A 10,000-nucleotide genomic window follows, 5' to 3' on the forward strand; every position below is an offset into this window, starting at 1 on the left:
ACCACTCGGTGATGTACCGAAACTACCAGCGCAAGAACGACATGGACGAGCCGCCGCCCTACGACTACGGCTCGGGGGACGAGGAGCTGAAGAGCGAGAAGCGCAAGGGCAAGGACCCCGAGTACGCCGTCATGGAGGAGCGCTTCTACCGCTACGGCATCAAGCCCGAGTGGATGGTGATCCACCGCATCGTCAACCACAGGTACAGAGACCTCCCCCCTACCTGTACAGAGACGCCCACATCCTCAAACACAGGTACAGAGACCTCCCCCCTACCTGTACAGAGACACCCACATCCTCAACCACAGGTACAGAGACCCCCACATCCTCAACCACAGGTACAGAGACCCTCACATCCTCAAACACAGGTACAGAGACCCCCACATTCTCAACCACAGGTACAGAGACCCCCACATCCTCAAACACAGGTACAGAGACCCTCACATCCTCAAACACAGGTACAGAGACCCCCACATTCTCAACCACAGGTACAGAGACCCTCCCATCCTCAAACACAGGTACAGAGACCGCTACATCCTTAACCACAGGTACAGAGACCCCCACATCCTCAACCACAGGTACAGAGACCCCCACATCCTCAACCACAGGTACAGAGACCCTCACATCCTCAACCACAGGTACAGAGACCCCCACATCCTCAACCACAGGTACAGAGACCCCCTCAAACACAGGTACAGAGAGCACCGCGTCGTCAACCACAGGTACAGAGACCCCCTCAAACACCGGTACAGAGACCTCCCCCCTACCTGTACAGAGACCCCCGCATCCTCAACCACAGGTACAGAGACCTCCCCCCTACCTGTACAGAGACCCCTGCATCGTCAACCACAGGTACAGAGACCTCCCCCCTACCTGTACAGAGCCGCCCACATCCTCAACCACAGGTACAGAGAGCACCGCATCGTCAAACACCGGTACAGAGACCCCCTCAAACACCGGTACAGAGACCCCCTCAAACACAGGTACAGAGACCCCCTCAAACTCAGGTACAGAGACCCACACATCCTCAACAACAGGTACAGAGAGCCACCACTCAACCTTACACAGGTACAGAGACCCCCTCAAACACCGGTACAGAGACTCCCTCAACCACAGGTACAGAGACCCCCACATCCTCAACCACAGGTACAGACACCAGCCACTCAAACTTACATAGGTACAGAGAGCTGCCACTCAACTTCACACAGGTACAGGGACCACACCCACTCGACCTCCCACCTGTACAGAGACCACACCCCTCTCCCATTCCTCTGGTTCTGAGACCCCGCCCCATCTCCCTCCTGCAGTTTTGGTTGAAGTATGTTCAGCAGGGTTAGCTCAGCTAATTTGCTAGTAAGGCTTGTAGCAGGTTACCGCGACAACGCTCCCTGATCAAAAGAACGTTGTTGCCCTTGGCTAGGGGCGATTTCGCCTTTTGCTGACAGGTGACACGTTTGTCTACCAAGAATCATTGGACGAGTGAGAGGCTGGGGTTCAAATCCCACCTCGGACTCAGGCAATCTCTCTCTCATTACATATGCATATTTTAGGGTCTAACTGCTGTGTTTCTCAGCTGTTTGTAAAACGATTTCCCGCGTGACGTGATGTATGTTTTTGCGTAACTATTGGATGCTCTCTCCTGTGCAGTTTCGATAAGAAAGGAGACGTGCATTACCTGATTAAGTGGAGAGACCTGTCTTACGACCAGTGTACCTGGGAGGTGGATGAATTTGACGTCCCTGAGTATGACAACTTCAAACAGGGGTACTGGGACCACCGGTGAGCTGATACCTCCAGCGCCGTCTCTGCAGCCCAGAGAAATGCCCTGCAGCCCAGAGAATGCCCTGCAGGTCATGCTCATCTGACCTCCCAGGCCTCCTCTCTCTGCTTCACACAGTATAGGGCTGGTTTCATGGACACAGATTACACTTAGTCCTGGACTAAAGTGAGCTCTGTGTGGAGAATCTCCATTCAAAATTGAATTTAGTCTAGGACTGGGCTTAATCTGTGTCTATAGAACTGGTCCATATTGGCCACATAATGCAAATAATGTGCCTGCAATACGCATCAACCGAATGTATGTTCACAACGTACATAAGGTGACCAGACCTGTTTTTTCCTGGGACCTGTATTTTGCTGGGCGGCAGGGCTCAGGCAGTAAGAGTAGTCGTCTGGCAGTCGGAGGGTTGCCGGTTCGATCCCCCGCCCGGGCTGTGTCGAAGTGTCCCTGAGCAAGACACTTAACCCCCAAATGCTCCTGACGAGCTGGTCGGCGCCTTGCATGGCAGCCAATCGCCGTTGGCGTGTGAGTGTGTGTATGAATGGGTGAATGAGAAGCAGCAATTGTACAGCGCTTTGGATAAAGGCGCTATATAAATGCCAACCATTTACCATTTTTAGCCCCTTTTCCCAGGTTACTCTGAGAAAATATAGATTTTCCCGTGTTTTTTCGTCGTAGTGTATTTGAATCGCTCTCATTGCGTTGTGTACACAGTCCTCAGGGGATTCTGGTCAAACGACATGGTATATGTCCCTGCGGTACCCATCCGCACAACGTACGTTCACACAGTATATCTTCTGACAGCACGCAGTAAACATGTTTGCAGTACATCACAGCCACGTGTGTGCACAGTTCATGTACACACAGTAGTGCTCATACACACGGTTCATGTGAAGAGAGTTGTGTTTGTGCACAGTAGTATTTATACACACAGTTCATGTACACACAGTAGTGTTTATACACACGGTTCATGTACACACAGTAGTGTTTATACACACGGTTCATGTACACACAGTAGTATTTATACACACAGTTCATGTACAGAGAGTAGTGTTTATACATAAGGTTCATGTATACACAGTGGTCATACTCACGGTTCATGTACAGAGAGTAGTGTTTATACACAAGGTTCATGTACACACAGTAGTGTTTATACACATGGTTCATGTACACACAGTAGTATTTATACACACAGTTCATGTACAGAGAGTAGTGTTTATACATAAGGTTCATGTACACACAGTAGTGTTTATACACACGGTTCATGTACACACAGTAGTATTTATACACACAGTTAATGTACAGAGAGTAGTGTTTATACATAAGGTTCATGTATACACAGTGGTCATACTCACGGTTCATGTACAGAGAGTAGTGTTTATACACAAGGTTCATGTACACACAGTAGTGTTTATACACACGGTTCATGCACACACAGTAGTGTTGATACAAATGATTTATGTCCTCGCACTGCCTGTACAGTGTGTGGCAGGCTCTCGTAGAGCTTGACTGGCGGCTGTGTGTTGTGTGGCGACAGGGAGCAGATTCTGGGGGAGGACAACCGCCCCCTGGTGGTGAGGAAGGGGAAGAGGTCCAAGGAAGGAGAGAAGAAAGAGAAGCCCCCGGACTCCCCCATCGTGGATGTGAGTGAAAACACGCACACGCCCACGCACGCCCGCCCGCACACACACGCACATATACACACACACACACGCACATATACACACACACACACACACACACACAAGCACACGCACACGCACACGCACACACACACACGCACACGCACACATTCACACACACAGTGTAGAGCTCTCATTGTACACACACACATGTATCTCTCAAATGGCTTAATTCGCATGAATAGAAGTCAACCATTGTTGCCAAAGTGCATAAAATATATTATGTAGTAGACAAACAACAAACAATATAGAATAATCTCTCTTTCTCTCTCTCTGTCTCCGCCGACAGCCATTTCGTTCAGTTTTGGGATTGGGGTGTTGGGCGTTTCATTGTGTTTGTGTGTTTTTATTTGTAAGTTTCTGGTTTTGTTTGTTGTGCATTAAATGGCCGGCGATGTTTAGTCGCAGTGTCACAATGAAGATGGGTTATAACTCAACCCTCTGTCTCACACTCCTTCTCCCGCTACCTCTCCCTCTCTCCCTCTCTCCCTCTCTCCCTCCCTCCCCACCGACAGCCCACGATCAAATTTGACAAGCAGACGTGGTACATCGACGCCACGGGGGGCACTCTGCACCCGTACCAGCTGGAGGGGCTGAACTGGCTGCGCTTCTCCTGGGCCCAGGGCACGGACACCATCCTGGCCGACGAGATGGGCCTGGGCAAGACCGTGCAGACCATCGTCTTCCTCTACTCCCTGTACAAGGAGGTGAGCGTGCGCCAGTGCGCGGGAGCGCCCTCTGGTGTCTGCTCCGGGATGTTCGTCCTGGACGCGACGGTAGCGCTGACTGATAATGCTAGCACAGCAGGGCTGTGGTTCTCACTCGTGGTCCTGGAGAGCTGCAGGGCGTGCTGCTTTTTGTTTGCACCTTAACATCAACAACCAATTCAGACTCCAAGAGCCCAGGTGAGGTGAATTGACTGGGTAATGAACTGCCTTATTTGATCAATTAAGTGCTGAGTGAAAACAAAGGCCAGCACACCATTTTCTCCAGGACCAGGAGTGAGGAGCACTCTGGGCTATACTGCAAAAAACTAAAGTGCTTTAGTCTTATATTGAGACTTATAATCGTATTTCTTTTTCTTTTTTTCTCCAAAAAAAAATGAAAAGAAAATATTGCCAATGATGTTAGACATTTTGACTCATTTCAAGATTTGGCAATCGGATAAGAAAAATTCACTTAAAAAAACACTAGCAAACATTCTCAAAAAAATATATCTAGTATTATTATAGTATTATTACCAGACTAAAATGCATGGTAAGTCGCTGTTTGCAGTGTAACCCATCTCTTAGCTCAGGAGAATCAGACGCGGGTCTCGGTGTAAAAGCTGTTTGGTCCGGGGTGGGGGGTATAATGACGTTCTGCTCTCCCTCCCCAGGGCCACTCGAAGGGGCCGTTCCTCGTCAGCGCCCCCCTGTCCACCATCATCAACTGGGAGCGGGAGTTTGAGATGTGGGCCCCCGAGTTCTACGTGGTGACGTACACGGGCGACAAGGACAGCCGCGCCGTCATCCGCGAGAACGAGCTGACCTTCGAGGACGCGCCGCACAAAACCGGCCGCAAGATCTTCCGCATGAAGGTGCCACCCCCATTCACCCTTTCAGTCCCCCCCCCCAGCGTGACTCCCGCAGAGACCCGGGAGTGCCATCTCAGCCTTATACCTAGGCCTGTAGCGAAGTGGTTAAGGTAAATGACTGGGGCACGCAAGGCAGGTGGTTCTAATCCCGGTGTAGCCACAATAAGATCCACACAGCCGCTGGGCCCTTGAGCAAGGCCCTTAACCCTGCATTGCTCCAGGGGAGGATTGTCTCCTGCTTAATCTAATCAACTGTACGTCGCTCTGGATAAGAGTGTCTGCCAAATGCCAATAATGTAAAATGTAATGTTATACCTTCTCATTACATTACATTACTTTACATTAATGGCATTTGGCAGACGCTCTTATCCAGAGCGACGTACAGTTGATTAGAGCAATCTGACTTACGGGCAATTTGGCCTCTAGGTTGGACCTCTCTAGTATGTGGTTCTCTCTGTTTGCGCCCCGGGTCCGAACCAGAAAGGACAGAACCCAAACATTACATTACATTGCATAACATTATTGGCATTTGGCAGATGCTCTTATCCAAAGCGACGTACAGTTGATTAGACTAAGCAGGAGACAATCCTCCCCTGGAGCAATGCAGGGTTCAGGGCCTTGCTCAACAGCCCAATGGCTATGTGGATCTTATTGTGGCTACACCGGGGATCGAACCACCGACCTTGTGGGTCCCAGTCATGTACCTTAACCCAGTCATGTACTTTCAACCAATCAAAATGACTGCTATACTATTGGTTTGAGCCCCAATTAAAACCCTACTACATTTTCGCAACTTTCTCAAGCAAAGACACTTCATATTGGGCTTGGGACTGAAAGGGTTAACACGCACATGCTTATTGACACGAGAGGGCCCGTGTAAAATAGCCAGAAGCTCTCTGACACAGCACACAGGTGAAGATCACTGATAATTAGTTCACAGCTTATGCCCTTATCTCGGGTGAGAAAACGTTTCGGAGGTTGTAGTTTCATTCAAAATGGCTGACACATTTCAGTAGTAGTTCAGTAGATATACATATACTTATGAACTACCTGCCATACATACATCACACATACTGTTATTTGGTTACTTTTTAAGCACTTTAGGTTGAGTGTGCAAAGGTACCACTGCAGTGTAGCATCTGGGGTGCAAACCCACGACCTTGCGGTTTGAAACCGTTTGGAAAAAGCTCAAATCTCCCCTGCCTGCATCTCGCCCCTGGCAGAAGGACACCCCGATCAAGTTCCACGTGCTGCTGACGTCGTACGAGCTCATCACCATCGACCAGGCCATTCTGGGCTCTATCGACTGGGCCTGTCTCGTGGTGGACGAAGCCCATAGGCTGAAGAACAACCAATCAAAGGTGAGCCCCGTACTCTTTGATCTGTGTCAGTTATACTGAATGGCTGTGAACAAAGTATTATTGTGTTGCGAGTGTGTGTGTGTGTGTGTGTGTGTGTGTGTGTGTGTATTGTTGCATCCGTAAGAAAAGGTATTGTTATAGGTAGTTATTAGGCAGAGAGCACTGAGCCCACAAAGTGATTGTATTATTGCATTGGTTACTTAGCTGATGCTTTTATCCAAAGCGACTTACAGTCGATTAGACTAAGCAGGGGCCAATCCCCCCTGGAGCAATGTGGGGTTAAGGGCCTTGCTCAAGGGCCCACAGCTGCAATTATAATTGTGGTTACACTGGGGCTTGAATCACCAACCTTCTGTGTCCCAGTAAAGCAAATTAGAGTAGGCTACAGGCTATGAGAACTGTTAATAATGTTTAATATAAGAAAGGCCAAAGGTGTCTACCATGTGAAACATTTTCTAAAAATGTCCAGTGTACATAGTGTAGATATCGTGTCGTCTTTCTGCAACCAGCTTGTCCTTAGCATCCGAGGTGGCTGGGAATCTGCTGAATTTACTGTTTCCTCTCGCAGTTTTTCAGAATTCTCAACGGCTATAAGATCTACTACAAGCTGCTGCTGACGGGAACCCCTCTGCAGAACAACCTGGAGGAGCTCTTTCACCTGCTCAACTTCCTCACGCCCGAGAGATTCAAGTGAGAGTGTGGAGAGAGGGGGGGTGGGGGGAGGGAGGGGCTCAAATGTGTGTCTATTCTTTTGACTCTGATGGAAGCTAACTGTATGATACATTTGAGTGTATGCTTTATTACTGTGTCTTGCTTTAAATGAAAACCAGCCTATACAGGCCAATAACATAAGGCATGCTCAATATTTAGTGTATTAACAAATCTATATAGTATAGTTATTGACCCCCGCCTCCAGTCTCAGCATGCTCAGTGCAGTAGACCCCCCTCAGAGTGAGCATACTAAGTGCGGTAGACCCTCTCAGTGTGTGCATGCTCAGTGCAGTAGACCCTCTCAGTGTACACATGCTCAGTGCAGTAGGCCCCCTCAGTGTGGGCATGCTCAGTGCAGTAGGCCCCCTCAGTGTGAGCACACTAAGTGCGGTAGACCCTCTCAGTGTGGGCATGCTCAGTGCAGTAGACCCCCTCAGTGTGAGCACACTAAGTGCAGTAGACCCTCTCAGTGTGCACCTGCTGAGTGCGGTAGACCCTCTCAGTGTACACATGCTCAGTGCAGTAGACCCTCTCAGTGTACAGATGCTCAGTGCAGTAGACCCCCTCAGTGTAAAGCATGCTCAGTGCAGTAGACCCCCTCAGTGTGCACATGCTCAGTGCACTAGACCCTCTCAGTGTGAGCATGCTCAGTGCAGTAGACCCCCTCAGTGTGAGCACACTAAGTGCAGTAGACCCTCTCAGTGTGCACCTGCTGAGTGCGGTAGACCCTCTCAGTGTACACATGCTCAGTGCAGTAGACCCTCTCAGTGTACAGATGCTCAGTGCAGTAGACCCCCTCAGTGTAAAGCATGCTCAGTGCAGTAGACCCTCTCAGTGTACACATGCTCAGTGCAGTAGACCCTCTCAGTGTACAGATGCTCAGTGCAGTAGACCCCCTCAGTGTAAAGCATGCTCAGTGCAGTAGACCCCCTCAGTGTGCACATGCTCAGTGCAGTAGACCCTCTCAGTGTGAGCATGCTCAGTGCAGTAGACCCCCTCAGTGTGAGCACGCTCGGAGCTCACCCGGTCTCCCTGCCTGCAGTAATCTGGACGGCTTCCTGGAGGAGTTTGCGGACATCTCCAAGGAGGACCAGATCAAGAAGCTGCACGACCTGCTGGGCCCCCACATGCTGCGCAGGCTGAAGGCCGACGTCTTCAAGAACATGCCGGCCAAGACCGAGCTCATCGTGCGTGTGGAGCTCAGCCCCATGCAGAAGTACGCCTTACCGCCGTCCACAGGAACTGTAGCTATAATAACTATAACTATAGAACTACAATAACAATAACTTTATAGCTATAATAACTATAACTATAGAACTATAATAACAATAACTTTATAGCTATAATAACCATAAGTATAATAACTGTAATTAGAACCGAAGCTATAATCCTGTCCACACCAAGATCTATGACTGTTGTTATAACGATAACACTGTCCACACCAAGAACTATAACTATAATAACAATAACTATATACGTAGCTATGAAGATTAGCTATTAGCTATAATGATGACAATGTGAGCATCCACACTGATGAACGATAACGTTCTGTAAATAGTGTAAATGAGCTATGTCATCTGCCATTTTGAAAGTGACACCCTCTAAATTTAGATGTATTTTGATTGGCTGTCAGTGTTTCTGTTGACCAGGCAGCTGGAAACAATCTCTCTGAAAGTGATCTCAATGATATTGTTTGTCACTGTTGTCGTTGTTGTTGTTGTTATAGCAGTTGTGGTGTGAATGCAGCCATCCACTTGAGTTAGAATGATTTTAAAAACAATATATTTATAGTTAGCATTCTTGGTGTGGACAGGCCTGTCAGTACTGTCTCCAGCCACCATTTGACTTGTGGACAGTTCAGCTACTCGTGACAGTGGCTAATTTTACGGTTAGAGACGTGTAAAGATTGGTTATCTGTCTGATATTACATTCTTCAGCCTTCTTGCTTTTATGTGCTAAAAGGCAGGACTGATCCTAGATCAACAATCCTATTCTGAGGTGCTACAGAAAGTTAGGTTTTTCACAAAGTTTTCATGATGGGAAATGTTAGACATGTATCCTATGATTAATTTTTCATGAAATGTCAGGAAAGAAACTTGTCTGCCGTTTGTAATCTTGCTCTTGTTACATATTTTAGTCTCTTTGTGTTTGATGCTCTACCTCTGCTGCGGGGTCCCACAGGAAGTACTACAAGTTCATCCTGACACGCAACTTTGAGGCGCTGAATTCGAAGGGCGGGGGGAACCAGGTGTCCCTGCTCAACATCATGATGGACCTGAAGAAGTGCTGCAACCACCCCTACCTGTTCCCTGTGGCAGCTGTGGTAAAGATCACTGCTCACACTCACACACACACACACTCACACACACACACACACACACACTCTCAGGCACACGCACACACACACACACACACACACACACACACACTCACACACACACACACACTCACACACACACACACACACACACACACTCACACACACACACACTCACACACACACTCACACACACACTCACACACACACACACACACACACACACACTCACACACACACACACACACACTCACACTCTCACACACACACTCACACACACACTCACACTCACACATACACACACACACACACACACACACACTCACACTCACACTCACACTCACACTCACACACACACACACACACACATACACACACACACAGACACATACACACACTCACACACACTGTGGTGTGTGTGTGTATGTGTATGTGTATATATATATATACGTGTGTGTGTGTTTGCCTGATTGTGTTTCTCTCTGCAGGAGGCCCCTGTGCTGCCCAATGGCTCCTATGACGGAAACCTTCTGGTGAAATCCTCTGGCAAACTGACCCTGCTGCAGAAAATGC

General features: G+C 48.6%; 1 protein-coding gene across 1 annotated transcript in view; it reads left to right on the forward strand.

Moving 5' to 3' along the window:
* Window positions 1–10,000, forward strand: part of chd5 (chromodomain helicase DNA binding protein 5) — a 60,713-nt gene that overhangs the window by 34,101 nt on the left and 16,612 nt on the right. Inside the window, exons 11-20 of the mRNA XM_061257701.1 lie at window positions 1–202; window positions 1,648–1,779; window positions 3,318–3,423; window positions 3,978–4,169; window positions 4,841–5,041; window positions 6,262–6,399; window positions 6,968–7,089; window positions 8,153–8,326; window positions 9,292–9,433; window positions 9,916–10,000. The exon at window positions 1–202 is cut by the window's left edge and continues 10 nt beyond it; the exon at window positions 9,916–10,000 is cut by the window's right edge and continues 47 nt beyond it. Of these exons, the coding sequence (XP_061113685.1) occupies window positions 1–202; window positions 1,648–1,779; window positions 3,318–3,423; window positions 3,978–4,169; window positions 4,841–5,041; window positions 6,262–6,399; window positions 6,968–7,089; window positions 8,153–8,326; window positions 9,292–9,433; window positions 9,916–10,000 (1,494 nt within the window). The remainder of the gene's footprint in view (window positions 203–1,647; window positions 1,780–3,317; window positions 3,424–3,977; window positions 4,170–4,840; window positions 5,042–6,261; window positions 6,400–6,967; window positions 7,090–8,152; window positions 8,327–9,291; window positions 9,434–9,915) is intronic.

The sequence above is a fragment of the Conger conger genome, chromosome 10 (assembly GCF_963514075.1).
Source record: "Conger conger chromosome 10, fConCon1.1, whole genome shotgun sequence".
Classification (NCBI taxonomy): domain Eukaryota; kingdom Metazoa; phylum Chordata; class Actinopteri; order Anguilliformes; family Congridae; genus Conger; species Conger conger.